General features: G+C 54.2%; 1 protein-coding gene across 1 annotated transcript; it reads left to right on the forward strand.

The window, feature by feature from the left end:
- The first annotated feature begins 491 nt into the window (after positions 1–491).
- IL17RA (interleukin 17 receptor A) lies at positions 492–18146 on the forward strand. Its single transcript, XM_063100878.1, has 13 exons — positions 492–695; positions 5084–5108; positions 5772–5918; positions 6688–6800; positions 8106–8232; positions 10169–10216; positions 10399–10562; positions 11242–11325; positions 11638–11722; positions 11843–11858; positions 12811–12914; positions 14671–14709; positions 15270–18146. The coding sequence occupies exons 1-13, from the start codon at positions 555–557 to the stop codon at positions 16796–16798; spliced, it is 2622 nt and encodes an 873-aa protein (XP_062956948.1). The 5' UTR covers positions 492–554; the 3' UTR covers positions 16799–18146.
- Positions 18147–18245: the final 99 nt, after the last annotated feature.

The following is an 18245-nucleotide window of genomic DNA, read 5'->3' on the forward strand; positions in this document are numbered from 1 at the left end:
GCTCGAACGGTCGCCGGAGCAGACGGGGACAGAGCGGTGGCAGGTGCCTGCCCCCGGGAGGGCAGAAGCCGGGGACGCCCGCCCTCACCCCGCCCCCGGAGCCCGGGCCGGGCCCGTCGGTGGAAAGAGGAAGCGAGCCGGAGAAGCAGAGCGAGGAAGCCGGGCGGGTCGGGGAGGAGGGACGGAAAGAACGCCCTCCGAGAGTCCCGAGTGGACCGGCGCCACGTGACCGAGAGAAAGCGGACACGTGCGGTGGGAACCCCTAGCATGGCCTCCCGGCGCGGAACGCGGTGGCGAGCTCCGGGCGCCGGGGGAGCGCGCACCGGGGCCGCGCGGGCCGGAGAGGGGCCAGAGACCGCCCCCGCTCCCCTCGCCCCGCCCCCTGCGCCAGCCCCGCCCCTGCGTGCGCCCCGCCCCCCGCCGCCCCGCCCCGGCGGGAAGCAGGAAGCCGGCTAAGTGGAGTCGACGCCGAGTTCTCAGCCCAAGGGAGAGCCCCGGGGCGTCCCCTCGCCGCGCCCCCACCCCGCCGCGAGCCCTCGCGACAGTGCTGGGACATGGGGGCTCCGCGCAGCCCGCGGCCCGCCGTCCCGGGGCGCCCGCTGGGGCTGCTGGCGCTCCTGCTCCTGGGCGAGCTGGGCCCGGCCTGCGCCTCGCTGCGGCTCTTGGACCACCCGGCGCCCAACTGCTCCCAGCAGGTGAGACCCTGACGCGCCCGCCGGGCCGGGGAGGCAGGAGGTCTGCGCTGGGGGTCCCGCGGGGCTCCGGGGCTCAGGCACAGAGATCGCGGCGCGGACGAGGGACAGGAGGGATTCGGGGCCATCGCGCGGCGCGTGTTGCACAACCGACCGCCGTCGCGGGCTGAAGGCGGGAGTGACACCGAGGCTCGGGATCCAGCCAGAGGGGCGGGGGGCTGTGGGGAAGGGGCCCGGGAGGAGGAGGAGCGGGGCGGGTCTGGAGCGGCTCCCACGCGGCCGACACGGAGGCTGGGTCCGCCCTCGGGAGCGTCCCACCTGGCCGGTACCCTCGATGTCGCCGGAGGGGCCGGGCCAGCCCGGCGGCCGGATTGGAGGGCGGCTGTGCTGGAGAAGGGGGCCCCGCGGACCTCAGCCCCGTCCTGGGGCGGCCTAGGGGGCCAGAGTGGAGACCTGGCAGGGCCTTTCAGGGTCACCTCTGAGGATGGGCACATGACTCTTAAGACACCGTCCTTCCCGTCCCCATCTCTCCCACTACCACCCCCGGCCCCTGCGGCGCCACAGGAAGCGAAACACCCACCTGTTGGGAAGTGGCCTTGCTGTAGAGCCACGAGCATCTTAAGAAACAGCGACACTGCGCCCCTCCACAGATACACTCTCCCTCTCTTCTCCGGTCCACGCAGTCCTCTCTGCCTCCGCTGCCATCACTGACCTTTGGGAATAATGCTCAGTTTCTGAGTCAGAGGATGTAAAACAGGGGGGTGTTTATCCTTCCCTACTTTTGTGGAAGATTTACCAAAAGAGGGTGGAATGACTATTTAGCAGGAACAAAGTGTTTTTAATGTGAATGATGTTGGGAAATGTCCTTGTGGCTTCCACTACTGGGCAAAGCAGGGAGCCGTATGCTCAGAAGGTCCTTCCTGCAGACTTTGTATAAAAGTGTTCTGACATCGAGGACTCTGTGTTCCTTTGTTGACAGCCATTTGTGAGGTGCCTGCAAAATACAAGGTACTGTGCTAGGAATGGAAACTATAAAGAAATATTCCTGGGACCCTGATGTCCAGGGGAGGGGAATAAGGCTTGAAGGTAGGTCACTGTCTTGCAAGGCAGCCTGTAGCAAGTGCTCTTTGCACAAATGGTGAATGTACAGAATTCCAGGGAAAAGAAAAATTACTTCCAGCTGGAGTATTCTTCATGGAAAAATATTTGGGCAGCCCTGAAGGGTGGGGGAGCATTCCAGGTGGTAGGAAGGTCCTCAACCCTTGGGAGGGATGGAGCGAGGGGTGTGGCTAGAGTGGAGGATCTGTGTAGCAGGAAAGTAAGAAAAGAGGCTAGAAAGGGAAACAGGGACTCCACTGTGGCCTTGGCATGACAACAAGTCCAGAAGGGTTTTGACTTGGGTTGTGTGGTCGTGAGCAGGAGCATAGCCTGGTGTTGCTGGCCAGGTGCCTACAGTCTCCCATCCCTTCCTCACAGACTGCTCCTGTCATGGACAAACTGCTTCCCTACTCCCTTGACTAGCCCTTTTATTTATTTATTTTAATAACATATTTTTTTATTGGAGAGGGCTTTTTTTTTTTTTTTTTTTTTTTTTTTTGGCGGCTGACCAGTCCCAAGTGAGCTAAACGGCCAGCCTACCTACTCCTTTTAAAAAGAAAGAATCCGGGCCGAGCCCGTGGCGCGCTTGGTAGAGTGCTGCGCTGGGAGCACGGCAACGGTCCCGCCGCGGGTTCGGATCCTATATAGGACTGACCAGTGCACTCACTGGCTGAGTGCCGGTCATGAAAAAACGACAAAAAAAAAAATAAAAAAAATAAAAAGAAAGAATCCTAGGGGCCGAGCCCGTGGCGCACTTGGTAGAGTGCTGCGCTGGCAGCGCGGCGACGCTCCCGCCGCAGGTTCGGATCCTATATAGGACTGACCGGTGCACTCACTGGCTGAGTGAGTGCCGGTCACGAAAAAACGACACAAAAAAAAAAAAAAAAGAAAGAATCCGCACTTCTCAAACCCCTCTGCCTCCCTTGGTGTTTCAGTAGGTACAACATGATCCAGTGAGGAGAGGGGAGCCACGAGCCACGTGGATTCACATACTGACTTTACCACTTAGTGTCTGCAACCTGGCTGCCTGGGCCGGGCTTTCCTCCTTCCCATGACGAAAGAGCTGGGGGAGCCTCTCAAAGTGAGCCGGCACCACTGTCCAGAATATAAATGTCTGTTGGAAGCCCGGTAGGATTTAACCCTCAGGGACTCCATCCTAAGACAGGGAGGAGGTTTCTGCAGCCTTTTCTGCCCTAGCTCAGTGCTATGAGCCTGGGATGTGGGGGCTTGGTAAATGTGCTGAATGAAAGAACAACAGAATGAGGAGATGAAGGCTGAACGGTTAGCTCTGCGTGAAAAGCAGTGATAAACTGAAACTGCCATAGCACTGGTTCTGGCTGTCTGGATGTGGCAACTCAAAACCCACAGAAATCAATACTGGAGGCTGGCCAGTTAGCTCAGTTGATTGGAGCATGGTGCTGATAACACCAAGATCCAGGGTTCAATTTCTATACCACCCAGCTGCCAAAAAAAAAAAAAAAGTCAATACTGGGGACACCATAAGTAATTCCATTTCCTTGGGCAGCCTTTTGGCTGGCCCTCCCCTTGCCTGGGCTTTCTTGCGGGTTTCCCGTGACTGCCAGCCCAGAGGAGGCCCATAAGGGAAGAGCAGCAGCTTGGAGTTGGTCAGTATAGATGTTAACACACAATGTTATAGACAGGATGTGTGTTTCATTACAAATTCTTTTTTCCTGAGCACTTGCGGTTTTGACATGTGGTGGTAGAACTGTTTGGTTTAACCCTTTTATCTTCTGGTTGCCAGAAGCTACTTTAAGCCGTGACACTCTTCCAGAGAATGAAAAGTTGTGTTCTGTGGCCCTGTTGGATGGTGCAGTCACTCAGCAGGCAAGGCTGGGGTCACTGCTGGCAGTAGAATCAGCAGATTTAACAGGCTCCTTGGACATTATGCTGACTTCTCACCCTGGCTGCTCCCTGTCCTTGCCAGGCTGATCTCCTGCCTGGAGACCAGCCAACAGGAGCATGTGGCTCAGAGTCAGAAGGCCTTTCCTCTCCTCACCGCTCTGCAGCCCTGCGCCAGTCACTCCACTGTCATGAGCCACGGTCCTCATAAAAGGGACGATCCTCACCTCCTAGTCATGGGGAGAGCGAATAACATGCTAGCCATGTGAAAGCGCCGGGCAGGTGCACTGTGGCGTGGGAAGGTACCAGGGTACTAACATTTACCTGGAACTTTGTGCCGGCCCCATGCTGGCCTGCCTTCGGCATTCACAACCACCTGTGAGGTCGGCAGGGCTAGCCTGCTTTAGAGAGGCTAGGTGATGGGCCTGAGGTCACCTGGTGCGTGCCCAGCTGAGGATCAGAGCAGGGCTGCATTTCTTTATCGGGCACTCAGTAACGTTTCGTTGAATGCACTCTTTCGTTTCTTCCTCTTACCCTTCACTGCTGTTGATAAACAATAGTGGCCTACGTGTTGCACCAGGTGTCCCTCCTTGTCAAGATCAGATGAGATGTGTGTACGAAGTGCTAAGCACGATGCCTGCCACAAAAGGGGAGCTCAGTAAATGTTAGCTGCTGTCATCGTCTGCATTGTCACGATCATTCTCCTTTTCTGATTTCTGCAAGGTGCCTAACACACTGCCATTCACAAGCAGTGGCTCGTGAGCAGTGGCTAGTGTCATGGGGCTTCTAAATTTGGCCCTCCAGATCTCCTCTGGGCTGGAAAGTTCACACACATGAGGGCAATACAATGTGACATTCGTGCTTCAGTTTCCTCACCTATAAAAGGAGGCTGAGGATAATGCTTTATTGTAAATGCGCTGTGAGGATGAGTGAAACGATATGTATAAGTCACCCAGATCAGGCTCTAGCACTTCTTCCCTTGGGAGTTTGTAGGGGCTTAGTAAGTGTTCATCCCTGATCTGCAATGGAAACTGTCACCTGCCCTCCCTCCTTCCCCACCTCTCTCAGTACTGTTACCGGATTGAGGACTGGAAACCTCAAAAGACTTAGGGGTCTTTTTACTTGAGTGCCCTGAGAGAACCCTCTCAGTGTCGTTTAAAGTCGTGAAGTTCCCAGCCCATAACAGTTACTCTAAAATGCCACTTCCGTTTGCCGTCCACCGTACCCACTTCTTGTCCTGTTCCTCCTTCGTTGGGCAGAATGAGGAAAGTGCGAGAAGCAGATGCCAGGCTGCCCGCCTCCAAGGGCCGGCATGTAAGAGGGGAGGACTGTGTGAGTTTCACTTTTGAAAATGAGCCAGGGGAAAGCATCTGGAGCCTGGCGTGTGAATAAGTTCCTTCCCAGCAGTAATTACCACCTTCTTTTTTCCACAGGGGCTGAACTGCATGGTCAAGAACAGTAAGTCTTTTTCTGCTCTCCCCGTTGCTTTGCTAACGAACTGAGAGCCTGGTGTGGGTTTCTGACAGAGGCCTGCCAATCCTCTCCAGGTTTAGGCCGGGGTGTCCTGGAGAATCCACCCGTGCTTCCTATCGGGAATATTCATTACGCAAAAGTCAGAAAACAAGAAACAGAATTGTCATTTGGATTTTGAAAGTATTCTCTGCTGCCCTAGTGTATCTACAGTACACTTTGATTTGTCACAGCTTGCGTAAAGTGAGAGGAACCCGTTGACTTGGTTTTGCTTTAATTCAGGGAGAAGGCACGTATTTGAAGTGTCTGTGCTAATTAGGGACCCCAACATATAAAAATAAGGTGACCTTAACTACTGCCACATCCCTCCCGTGCCCCCACTTCCAACCACTGCTTCATCAAGTACAAACCAAGTTGTGTTCTTTATCTTCTCTCCTAAAATGCGCTTTAGACATCAGAGCTTTGCAGTGAGCCCGGATGAGCATTAGAAAAGAGGGGAAAGGGCAGTGTAGCCAAGGACCAGCCACAGGTGACAAGCGGGAAGGTCACAGACCCCTGAACTGTGTACCATTTTGCTCTCTGGACCCACTGCGGGGGCTTCTCAGGGCCTGGGCTGCAAGGCTGTGATTGCTGCTTTTCCCTGGCTGCCAGGTACCTGCCTGGATGACAGCTGGATTCACCCTCAAAACCTGACCCCCTCATCCCCAAAAGACGTCCAGATCCATCTGCACTTTGCCCACACTCAGCATGGAGACCTGTTCCCTGTGATTCATATCGAATGGACACTGCAGACAGATGGTGAGTGGGCACGTCAGTGGGGTCCTTGAGGATTCCACCCACCTCCAAGTGAATCCACAGACTAGAATGTCCACTTTCCATCCAGACTTGGAATTGGGCTCCCAGTCCTGTGCTCAGATATGAGAGCCCAAATTTAGTGCTGGAGGGATCTGTCATTTCATACAGTTAATACTTCTCCAGCATTTAAGATATTAACCCACGTGATATCTTCTCATCACGCCTTTCTTCATGAAAGGCCTTCCTTTAGTCTAAAATTTTTATTACCCTGGGGGAAAAAAAAGGAAAGTGGTTAATTTGATGACTACAGTACCAAATATTTACTAGGAAAATGGTAACACGTTTGCCAGCCTGCTTTTTCTCTTAATTTAGGGACAGCACTTTTAAAAACATCCCCAAACCTCTTCAGGGATAGAGGGTTTGCATTACAGAATTGGGAAGACTGGGATTAAGGAGAGCCAGTCTCAGATTTGTGAGCGGGGCAATTCGGGGGCAGTCTCAGCCTGCCTGCTCCCTGCTGGCTGCCGCAGCCTCTGCAAGGACATTGGATGCCACAGATTTGCACTGTCTTTGCTTCTAGCCCAGTGTAAAGTCCAGCTGGGAAGTGACTGCCAGCAGGGTTCCAGGCCAGCTGAGGCCCAGGGGTGAGCTAAGAGGAACAGGAAGTGGGGAGTCAGGCCAGCCGGCCAGGGTTTCTTTCAGGAGCCCGAGCTCCACAGATGGGGAAGCGACACATCCGCTGTTTGTGCCCTCTCCTCCCTCTGACCCTCAGCCAGCATCCTGTACCTTGAGGGCGCAGAGTTGTCTGTCCTGCAGATGAACACCAATGAGCGCTTGTGTGTCAAGTTTGAGTTCCTGTCCAAACTGAAGCATCACCACAGGCGGGTAAGAACACAGCTCCTGAGGGGATCGTGCTCCTCTCATGACACCAGTAGAGACTTGCTGTCCCCAAACTCGGGCCCTCATGTAGGGGGTGATGCCCCGAAGATGCTGAGAGTCTGAGGAACTTACAGTGGCTACCTGGGGGGTGGGGGTGTCTGTCTCGCGATGCTGAGGAGCAGAGTGTGCTCTTGAAAACTCCCTGACAAGCCACCTCTGCTTTCTCGTCCCACTTTACCTAGCTAGTCATTCTTAAAAGAAGTTTCACTGAAGACAGCTTCCACAGCCTGCCTCCTGCCATTTTTATTTGTGACTTGGGTTAGTCTGGGGCCTGCCTCAGGGAGGAAGAACTGCCCAGACCAAAGAGCTGCCATGGGTGGGGTGCAGGTGGTGGGCTCTGTGAAGTGTTGATTGTTGTTTAGCTTGTTTAAAGTGGTGGTTCTCAAAGAGCAGTCCCCTGGGAACCAGTTGGAAATGCACATTCTGGGCCCACCCAGATGTCCTGAACTGGAAATCCCGAGGGTGGGGCCCAGTTTATCTGCCCTCCAGGTGACTCAGATGCTGTGGTTTGAAAAGTACTGGTTTAAATCTGCAAATGGCCACTTTAGAACAAGTTAGATCTACCACAAATAGCAAAGACAGAGCCCCTCTCCAGTGTTAACTTAGGACCCCCCAGACTTGACTGGTGAGGACCAGGTGCCCAGATCTACTTAGAAGCAAAGGACCCCAGCCCCCCAGCCAGGGTAATTGGAATGTAAGTGGGAGTCAACCATAATGTGTACTGTCCAGAAGACAGCTCAGCACACATTCTGTCATCTCTGTGACAGGTGCCCACAGGCCCAGGGCGAGTGGGCTCTCCAGCTCTCCCTCTGCATTTTCTGCTCAAGAGCATTCTCAAGAGACCCCTGGCATTCCCATTTAAGGAGGAACAGTCATTTAACAAATAGTTTGTAACTGCCTCTTGTGTGCCAGGTCTCCCAATAGCCCCAAGTCCTCGTGCAGCCACCTTACACCTGTTGTTCTGGAAGCTGAGAGGGCCCAGGGTGGAGGGCTGCTTCCACTCCCCCAGATTCTTTTACATGTGACACTGCTATTTACTGAGGAAGCCAGATCAAGTTTTTTTTAAATAGGCAGAAAAGACCAGAGGAAATAAAAAATGAACATACTGGTGCCTGTGATTTTGGATTTTGTCTGTTGATTTACCTTTATTTTTGACTGATTTCTGGGGAGTGGGTGGGGTGGGGCTGGCTGGGCACAGATGGAGGAGAGGGTTGTGTGTAACCTTTCCTACCTTCCCTTCCTCCTCCTCAGTGGCGTTTCAGCTTCAGCCACTTCGTGGTGGAGCCCGGCCAGGAGTATGAGGTGACCGTTCACCACCTGCCCAAGCCCATCCCTGATGGGGACCCAAACCACCAGTCCAGGACCATCCCCGTGCCTGGTAAGAGTGTCCTCCAAGCTATTCCTTTCCCCACTCGGCTTAAAAGAAACCAGCAGGTGGCTCAGACGTCAGCTAGACGTCTGCTCTGCTAGAAGATGCCATACCTGGTACCCACAGGACAGACGGATGCCAGGGACCAGGAGCTCTTTGGTGCGCAGCTGCAGCCTCTGCTCCCTGAAGCAGAACCCATTGGCTGTCAGCACAACAGTGGACTGGCCCAAGACCCCAAGAGCTTTTAGGGCCCCAGAGTCCCTCCCTCTGTCTAGAGAAGCTCGCTTCCGCCTGGCAGATATCAGGAAGTCGAGCCCCTGCCCTCAGTCTGGTCCCAGCCCCCATCACTTGCTCTTCTCTCTCTGCCCCACATCCCACCTGCATTTATTGACCACCTGTCCCATGTATGACACTCTCTCCTCCTCCCCCACTAATCCATTCTGCCTGTGTCACCTCCAGGCATATCTTCTCGTTCACAGCCAGTGAGATCTGGAGCCCTAGGCACTGAGCACAAGGTCTGGGTCCACTACCCATCTGTGTAATCTCCATGCCTTAGTCCATTTTCTGTTGCTCATAAAAGAATACCTGAAATTTATAAGAAAGTGAAATTTATTTATAAGAAAATTAAATTTATTTCTTATACTTTGGGAATCTGGGAAGTCCAAGGTCCAGGGAGTGCATCAGGCGAGGGCCTTCTGGGTGGGAATGCTCTACAGGGTCCCGTGGCACCACAGGGTGTCACATGGCAAGGATGGCAGGAAATCTTTCATGCACTCTTCTCGTAGAGCCACTAGTCCACACCCATGATAACCCATTAAACCATCCACCCATCACTCCACGAATGGTTTAATCTATTCACAAGGGTATGGTCCACATGATCCAACCTCCTCTTAAAGGCCCCACCTTTCAACACTGCCGTAGTGTGATTTCCCACCCTGTGACAGTGGTGACCAAGCATCAGTGAGTTTGGGACCTTTACTCCACAGTGCTCCAGAACCTCACAAAGAGCCTTGTGTATAGTCGGCGATCAGGAGGTGCTTCCTTAAGGGTAGTGGTGACCTTCATCCCTGGAATGCCCCACACACGTGTGCGCACACACGCTGTCTGCTTGCCCTGCTTTACTTTTCTGCCTGGGACTCGTCTCTCCCTGACATGATGTTGTGTGCAGTTTGTGGCTTTTATTGGTCCCTTCTGTGGAATGTCATCTCCGGAGGGCAGGGACTTAGCCTGTTCGCCACCGTGTCTCCGGTGCCTAGACCAGTTCCTGGCACCTGTTAGGTGCTCAGTGTCTGTTGAATGAGTAAATATTCCTAGTTCCCTGCCCTATTCCTAAAGTAGACTGACTTCATCCCTGTCACTCCACGGCGCTTCATACCTATCATGTGCCCTCTTAAACCAAAGTGAAAACATCGCAGTTAAGGAAATTGGAGAAGGGGAGTCAAGGAAGTGACTGTGGACAGTGGTCTGTAAGGTGGGCTGTGGACCAGCAGCATCCACAGTTTGTCTGGGAACTTGTAAGGAGTGCAGATGCTCAGCACCCAGCCAGACCTGCGACTCAGAAGCTGCTGACGACAGTGCACATGAAAGCTTGGGAACTGCTATAGAGGATCGAAGTACTTCGTAGCCTGTAATGGCAGAGGCAGCTCTGAGACAGGAAGCTGCAGGTGGGGAGTGGACCAACACTCTTGTCAACTGAGCAAGCTCAGGAGGAATGCACTTGAGCCGGGAGGGTTCCCTGAGAGGCAGGTGGACAATCAGGTCAGCCCCCAGTCCTGCAGGACCTGTGGCGGTGGCCGCGCGGGCCCATCCTGGGCTTGCGTGGAATGGGCCATCTTGGAGCAGGCTCCCCAGAAGGAAAAAGACGGTTGTCCCTGGTGTCACGGGTCTGGAAGAACAAACTTCCTAAGGAGAGGCTTACTGATTTTTCTTTTTTCTTGGTTGGCAGACTGTGACGACTCCAGCATGAAGATAACTACGCCGTGTGTGAGCTCAGGTGAGTATGACTGGCCAGGGAGAACTTTACTTGGGTGCACATGTGCACACAGAGCACACACAGAGCACACACATGAACATGCACACACACACAACACATGCATGCACACACAGCACACAAAACACATGCAACATGTATGCGCACACCCCTCCTCACCCCAACTGCATCTGCGGCCTTGGCAGGCAGCCTATGGGACCCCAACATCACCGTGGAGACCATGGAGGCCCACCGGCTGCGGGTGAGCTTCACCCTATGGAATGAATCTGCCTATTACCGGGTCCTACTGCGCAGTTTTCCACACACAGGGAACCACAGTTGCTTTGATCACACGGAGACTGTACCTGCGGTGAGTCTCTGCCTTCTGACCCTCTAACATAGCTCAAAGCCACCTCAGCCTAGAGTCTCGCTGGTGGTCATGACTGCACTGTGTTGCCAGAAGCTCGGGGCTGGTGCCATTTTTGGTCAGTAGTGGTCACGGCCACTGCACGCTTGTCTTCCCTGCTGCCATATGCCTAACTCTGTAGTAAGAAGTGCGGCTGACTTTGCCTGTCCTGGTCCTTTTTGTTTCCCGCCACGTTTCCCCTGTTCTCTTTTTGTTTTGCTATGTTTATTCCACTTTATTCTAAAAAGGATTTGAGTATTAAATAAAAAGTGTGGGAATTAATTAAGACAAAGGGGAAATAACGATAAGGAAATGAGATGAAACTGCAGGTTAGTGCAGAAAGAGTGTGCCTTGTGCGTCTACATAGCTGCTGGCTGTGAACACGGGTGTGTCTCCCAGCCCCCAGCTGCCAGAGCAGAGAGGGAAATGCTAGTCACCAGAGTGCTTGTGAGCTAGCAGCAAACCAGCAGCCCTACAGTAGTGTAGATTTTTCTGGCACAGCAGCTTGAAGAGCATTTCTCCCCCCGGGCCCTCTCGCGGGGTGCGCTGGCAGGGAGGGGCACCGCTCTCAGCAGCCACCCTGTGGCACACCTGCCGCATGTTCTTGCCCATCTGGCCTCACCAGCCTCTCCTGCCTCTCCAGCCCAGGCAGGAGGATTTCCACCAGCGATCCAACGTCACGTTCACTCTACATGACTTTAACTGGTGCTGCTGCCACCGAGTAGAGGTGGGTGAGTGTGGTGTAGACAGGTAGGGGATCGTGTACAGATGGGTGAGGGCTTGCCACTGTCCGGGAGTCCCTGCCTGCAAGGCACAGGTCTGTCTTTCTCCTGCCCCCTTCTCCCAGCCTCACCTGGGCAGGGGGCCTTTGACCCCTCTGGCTGATAGGAGATGTGACCTAACAGCCACATGGAGATTCTGGAGTAGCCAGCCAGGGTCCCTTACTGACAGATTGCCCCTGCTGGCAAGAAGGCATTGGGGGGGGGCACATCTCCCAGCTCTGGGGCCCTTTCTTCCCACTCCTTCTCTGTTCTCACAGGTCCAGCCCTTTTTCAGCAGCTGTCTCAACGACTGCCTCAGACACTCCCTGACCATCTGCTGCCCAAAAGTTGTAGATACTCCAGGTAGGAGGGATGTGGCTGTCCCAAGCGATATTTGGGGACAAGAGAGTATGAAAAGCAACAGCTTGAGCCGAATCTTGACCCAGCTGTAGGAGTTGGGGGAGGGTTTAATATAACTGCGAGTGCCCAGGCCTGAGACATGAGTTGGGGCTTATGTCACACTCTCCTGGGTCAGGGACTCCTGATTGCCTTTCATTGGCTCTGTGGCCTTGGGCAGAGTATTTAACCTTTCTGATCCTCAGCTTCCCTGACTGGGAAATGGGATAGTTATTTTAGTTACAGTTATATGCTGTGTACTGAGCGAAGTGCTTTAACATGCCATCTATTTTTAATTCTCACAAATTTGGAGTCACAATACCGCAAAGTAGAGACTCCCCCACCACCCCAGATTCATAGAGGAGGAAACTGAGGCACAGAGATGTTAAATAACTTGTCCAAGATCACACACCAAGGACGTAGCAGAGCCCGGGTTCCCACCCGAGCCTGTGGGACTCAGCAGCCCACTGCCTCCCCCTGCACTGCCCCAACTTCTCATTCAGAAGTGTGTGTCCCCTAACTAACATGAGGCTGCAGCCACGTGCTGATCAGAAAGCAGCAGACGTGGCACTAGGCTGCAAGGGAGCCCCAGCCTGCCGAGGGGGAGGTGAGGCATCTCAGTTGTCTCATGTAGACGGTTCATTCAGTTTAACCCATATCTAAAGTGCTTGGTCAGGGCCAAGTTCGTAACCCCCTAAACAGATGTGGGGAGGTTTTAGTGATTACTGACAATAATTAAGAACACTGTTTTCCATTTTCCCCTTTGTTCTCATTGCAGACTCGATTGCAGGTAAGCTCAGACTTCCTTCCCTCAGAGCTGCAGGAGCCCTTGCGGTATATTTCCAGGGGCCACAGGAGAAGTCCCTGGCTGACCCTTGTGCAGAACCAGGCAGACAAGGCTGAACCGAGGTCAGCCTGTGGGTGGGTGAGAACATCAGCATGTCTGGTATGGGCCAGAGAGGACAGAGCCCAGGACCTGGGCGCAGGCGGGGGCTTTGGCTGGCAGGGCAGGGCTGGCCAGGCAGACTCATCGCTCACACTGTTCTGCTCGCCACAGACTTCATTCCCCTGTGGGTGTACATCTTCCTCACGGCTGTCTCCGTCCTGCTGGTTGGCTCCGTCATCCTGCTGGTCCTCTGCATGACTTGGAGGCTGTCCGGTAAGAGGCAGAGGCTCCAGGGGCTGGTCCTCAGGCTTTCCCTCTGCTCCGTTCATTCTTCCTACATGCCCCATTCAATCCCAGCCCTTCAGTCTCAGACCGAGCTGCCTCTCTTCTGCCGCCCCTTGAGCTCAGTTGTCGGGAACCTAGAAGCTGCTCCGGGTTGACAGGGGCTCAGTTCCCAGCTCCACTGCTTACTACCTGGGCAAATTACCTATTTCTCTGAGCTGTAGCTTCCTCTTTTGTAAAATGGAAATTATAATGATTCTCACATCATAAAGCTATTGTAGGGATTATGTGAAATAATGCCCAGAAATTCTCAGCACAGAACCTGGCACGTGATATTTGCTCAATATCTGTTAGCCACAATTAGATTTATTGTTATTAAAATTAACATTATTAAAATCAACAGATTGGAAGGAGCTAGAGTGGAGTTTCCCTGAGTCAGGAGTGCTCCACCCGGCAGGTGGAACACCTAGACAACCCCATCCCACAGCCCCCAGACTTGTCCCCGTGAGGCCAGGAGAGCCGCGAAGGGCAGCTGCGAGCTGGGGTGGTAAAGCCTCGCTCTGGGCTATAGTGAGGAGGAAACGCCATAGCCAAGGAAGGTGCTTGCTGGTGGGTGTCAGAAGATATCGGCTCCTCCTTCCTCCTGCAGCCTCTGCTGGCCGAGTTAGAAGCAGGGGAACATGGGTCAGGTTAGGGGCTCAGGCACTCCCTGCCCCTCCATACCCTAGGCTGTTTCTTCAGTCATCTGAGAAGCCGTTTCACACTTCCCTGGGCTTGTCAGGACTGAGACGACCTCCTGGGAAGGTCCTTCTCCAAGGATCGAGGATCGTGGGGAGGGTGGTTGCATCTCGGCTAGTGCTTTACAGAGTGTGAAGCTCTGAGGGCATCGGGGCTGTGCTTCGTTTCTGCTGCTGCTCTTCTCATCGTGTCCCGAAGTGCCCTCCCCGCGGGTGAAAGAAAGCAGAAACCTCGCTCATTATTTGACTGTCCTTTGATGGTTCTTGGGAAAAGGCCCAAAGAGTGAGGATTCAAACCAAGGTTCTAAGTCTCTCGCTTGGTCACCCATGGATTTCATTCATCCCGACTGTCACTGAGGAGTTAACTTTTTCATCACATCTTCGAGGAGAACAATTACTTAAGTGTGTTGGTTCCCCTTCCTCACCTCAAAAACACCAGGAGGAAATGTCGTAAGTGGGTCACGGAGGCTGCTTCTGGAAAGAAGTGTAAGATTTGTTCCTCCTGCAAGGACACTTCTGGGGACGAGTTTCCCTCGAATGGAGTCTGTTCAGGGTGGCCGAATTGCAGGGAGGCAGGGGAACCAGGGCCGTAACGAGGGGCCAGGGTGGAACCCCAGCTCCATTTTGGGGGTGTCAGCTGGGACAGTGCTACAAAGTAATAATTGTGGCCCCAACTGATTGAGTATGAGCAATGTGTCAGGCACTTCACATGCGTGATCTCATTTAACACTTCGCACAGGCGCATTTCACACAGAAAGAAACTGAGTTTCAGAGGTGGTAGTAACTTTCCCAGGTCATGTAGCTCATAGTGGCAGACCCAGGGTTCACACCTGCACAACTCCCAGCACAGTCTCCCTGAAAAGACGCAGAGCTCCTTGTAACCGCTGGCCGGGGCTGCCCCTCCTCGTTGGCCCTTCGTTGGGGGTGGGCAGCGCTCCTGAGACGCCCTCTGGACAGGTCCCTATTTCTCTTTCAGAAGAGCTACTCTGATGTTTTTCTTTTCCTTTCAGGTTCTCGGCATGAGAAATGTAATGACACCAGATATGCCGGTAAGTATTTCCTGATGAGTGTGGCTGGTTGCGTGTCTGTGTCTTTAAAGAGCACGGTGAAGGGGTCCCTTGGGTCCCTTCTGCGGTCTGACTCCCAAGTCCCTTCAGGAGACCCCCCCCTTTAGGACCCACCTTCCAGCACTCCACACAGAAGGCCCCCAGGGCACCCCACATGGCCTGGGGTGCCACCTGTTCAGCCCCTCAGACAAGGAGAAAGGCATAAGTGTGCCTTCCCGTTCCATGTTTCATGAGAGGTCCTCCCTAGAGCAGATGTTTCTGTTCCCCAGGCAGGCCTTTGTGCCTTTTTTTCTTTTTTTAATTAAAATGATTAAAGTATAGGCTAAAGGCCATATAGAATATGAGACCGAGAGAGATTCTCTTTTCCTGCAGGGCACCAGACTGATTTTTTCAGGCAGCCAAAACAAGGCAACACGGCAACACGTGGCCCATTCCAAAAGGCCTCCGTTGCACTTCTTAGGCTGGGGGGCCAAGTCTGCGTTGGGCCTGGGCCCCCCTAGAGGATTAACACGTGTGGTCTTGGCTTCCCCTGCTTCTCTTAGATAGCCTGCCCATGGCCGACCTGACACCCCCACCCCTGAAGCCGAGGAAGGTCTGGATCGTGTACTCAGCCGACCACCCCCTGTACGTGGATGTGGTCCTGAAGTTCGCCCAGTTCCTGCTCACCGCCTGTGGCACTGAAGTAGCCCTTGACCTACTTGAAGAACAGGTCATCTCAGAGGTGGGGGTCATGACCTGGGTGAGCCGCCAGAAGCAGGAGATGGTAGAGAGCAACTCCAAAATCATCATCCTGTGCTCTCGAGGCACCCGGGCCAAGTGGCAGGCCATCCTGGGCTGGGAGGAGCCTGCCATCCAGCTGCGCTGTGACCGCTGGAAGCCCGCCGGGGACCTCTTCACAGCGGCCATGAACATGATCCTGCCTGACTTCAAGAAGCCAGCCTGCTTCGGCACCTACATCGTCTGCTACTTCAGCAGCATCAGCACTGAGAGTGACGTTCCTGATCTCTTCAACATCACTTCCAGGTACCCTCTCATGGACAAATTTGAGGAGGTTTACTTCCGGATCCAGGACCTGGAGATGTTTGAACCTGGCCGGATGCACCGCATTGGGGACCTCACGGGTGAAAAGTACCTGCAGAGCCCCTGTGGCTGGCAGCTCAAGGAGGCCATGGAAAGGTTCCAGGAGTGGCAGGCCCAGTGCCCTGATTGGTTTGAGCGCGAGAACCTTTGCTCAGCAGATGACCAGGACCTCCCGTCCCTGGATGAAGAGGTGTTTGAAGAGCCCCTGTTGACACCCAGAAGAGGGATCATCAAGCAGAAGCCCCTGATACGGGAACCTGCCTTGGAGGGCTGTCTGGTGGTGGATCCGCTCATCAAAGAGGAAGGAAGAGGAACATCAAAGCTGGAACCTCAGCTGCAGCCCCAGGAGGAGCTGGCAGCCCCAACCCTCCAGACCGTGGTGCTCCCTGTGGAGGAGGCTTCTCCAGCCCATGCAGTGGAACCCATCCAACCCACTGCTGGGAGCAGCACAGCCAGCCGGCTGGCTATGGCAGAGGAAGGTGAGGCCTGCCCACTGCTGGGGGGCTGTGGCCCCCAGCGGAACAGCGTCCTCTTCCTCCCTGTGCATTCGGACGACTCACCTCTCTGCAGCACCCCGATGGCATCGCCTGAACACCTTCCTAGTGACGTGAGGGAGCAGCTTGAAGGCTTGATGTTCTCCCTCTTCCAGCAAAGTCTGAGCTGCCAGGTGCAGGAGGGGTGGGAGAAGCCCGAGGTGGTCTTCAAAGACCTGCACACGTCCTATGAGGAGGAGCAGCGGCAGTCTGTGCAGTCTGATCAGGGCTATATCTCCAGGAGCTCCCCGCAGCCTCCCGACGGGTTTGTGGAAATGGAGGAGGAGGAAGAAGAGGAGCAGGGCCTGGGGCAGTCAGCCAAGCACCTCTCTCCTGAGGACCTGCAGAGCCTGAGGACCCTCCAGAGACAGCTTTTCTTCCAGGAGCTTCAGAAGAGCTCTGGCTGGGACGGTGTGGAGTCAGACAGGCTGGTTGCAGAAGGGCAGGCCTCCTCTTAGGGGCCTTCCCAACCCTGAGCATTGGAGAAGGGTGTGTGTGCACATGGGCATGCGTGTCTGTATGTGCAGGTGTGTGTCTGTGCGTGTGCTCGTGTGGAGTGTACCCTGTAAAATGTAGACATCCTGATTCTGATCTCTAGGCATCCCCCTTAGCTTTTCTCTATGTGGACATCCGGTCATCTTCCATCCCCACAAGAATTCACAGCCCATTCCCTGAAGCTAATGGCAGAGTGTCCTTGAGCCTCCATCATATATTCATTCACTCATTCAGCATTTATTTTGTCCATACTATGTGCCAGGCACTTGGGATACAAAGATAAATTGCACATGGCATGGCCCCAGCCACCAAGGAGCTCAGCATATTATATGAGGACGACACATTAACAAGCGGAGGATGGTCGTGCAAAGGATGAAGGCTGAACAGAGTCCTGCCCAGGGCTCTGAAAATACACAGAAAAGGCACCTAGCCTGAGCAAGATCCTGGGAGGAGGTGACATCTGCCCTGCAGGAGAAGCTAACTTCCTGGGCCAAGTGATTGCGGTTGGGAAGGCGCAGCCCTGGGGAGGGGAGTGGCACGGCAAGTGGGAGCCTTGAGTGGAAGGACAAAGGCCATGCAAGAGAGCCGTGGGTGGGGAGGTTGCCAGCGCTCAGGCTGAGGAACGCCTGTGGGCCAGCCTGGGAGTTGGGCTATCAGCCGGCAGGCCTGGGACTTCTTTCATATGATGAGCTGTCACCATACAGGGGAGGAAGCCAAGGGTCAGACATACCCAGAGTCACCTTGGATCAATTTTAGAGACAGGATAGAAATGTGCTATGTGAAACCTGCCGGCATTCCACAGAGAGAGGGTTCTGAAGTCTGAAGCTCACATTCCAGCATCCCGTCAACGGGAGAGCTACAGCAGGGGGTTCCGCAGGAGCTGCCACCCCCCAAGCTCAGGCAGCACGCTGGGGTCCAACAACAAATGCAGTGAGCCATGAGGTATGGAGGGCCCCCCGGTGGGGGGACTGCAGTGAGGAGCTGGGCAGCCCCTTCGTTGGGGTGGAGAGCATGCCACTGTGTGCTTAAAGGTCTGAGGACAGCATTTGAGGAGATGCTGGCCCAGTGCTTGAAGAGATTACTCCTGAATTGCCTTCCTGGGGTGGACTGGAAGCTGTCCCGCGGGGTTCTGAGGAACCCACTGGGACACCTTCTGAGCCAAGGATAGAGTGTCCGCCATTGCCCATGCCTGAATCCTGGACTCCACTCCCAGCGTGAGTGAGGAATGTGACAGGCGTATGCGTGCGTATTCACGTGCATGAGAGAGAGACTCAGTAAAAGAATGGATAAATTTGTTAACCCTGGTAAGAATTTCTAGTGACTATTTTGAGCCATGTATTACTAGAGTTCTTTTGAGCCATGTATTACTATTTTGAGCCATGTATTACTAGAGTTCTTTCTTGCAGTGAG

This window comes from Cynocephalus volans, chromosome 1 (assembly GCF_027409185.1).
Source record: "Cynocephalus volans isolate mCynVol1 chromosome 1, mCynVol1.pri, whole genome shotgun sequence".
NCBI lineage: Eukaryota > Metazoa > Chordata > Mammalia > Dermoptera > Cynocephalidae > Cynocephalus > Cynocephalus volans.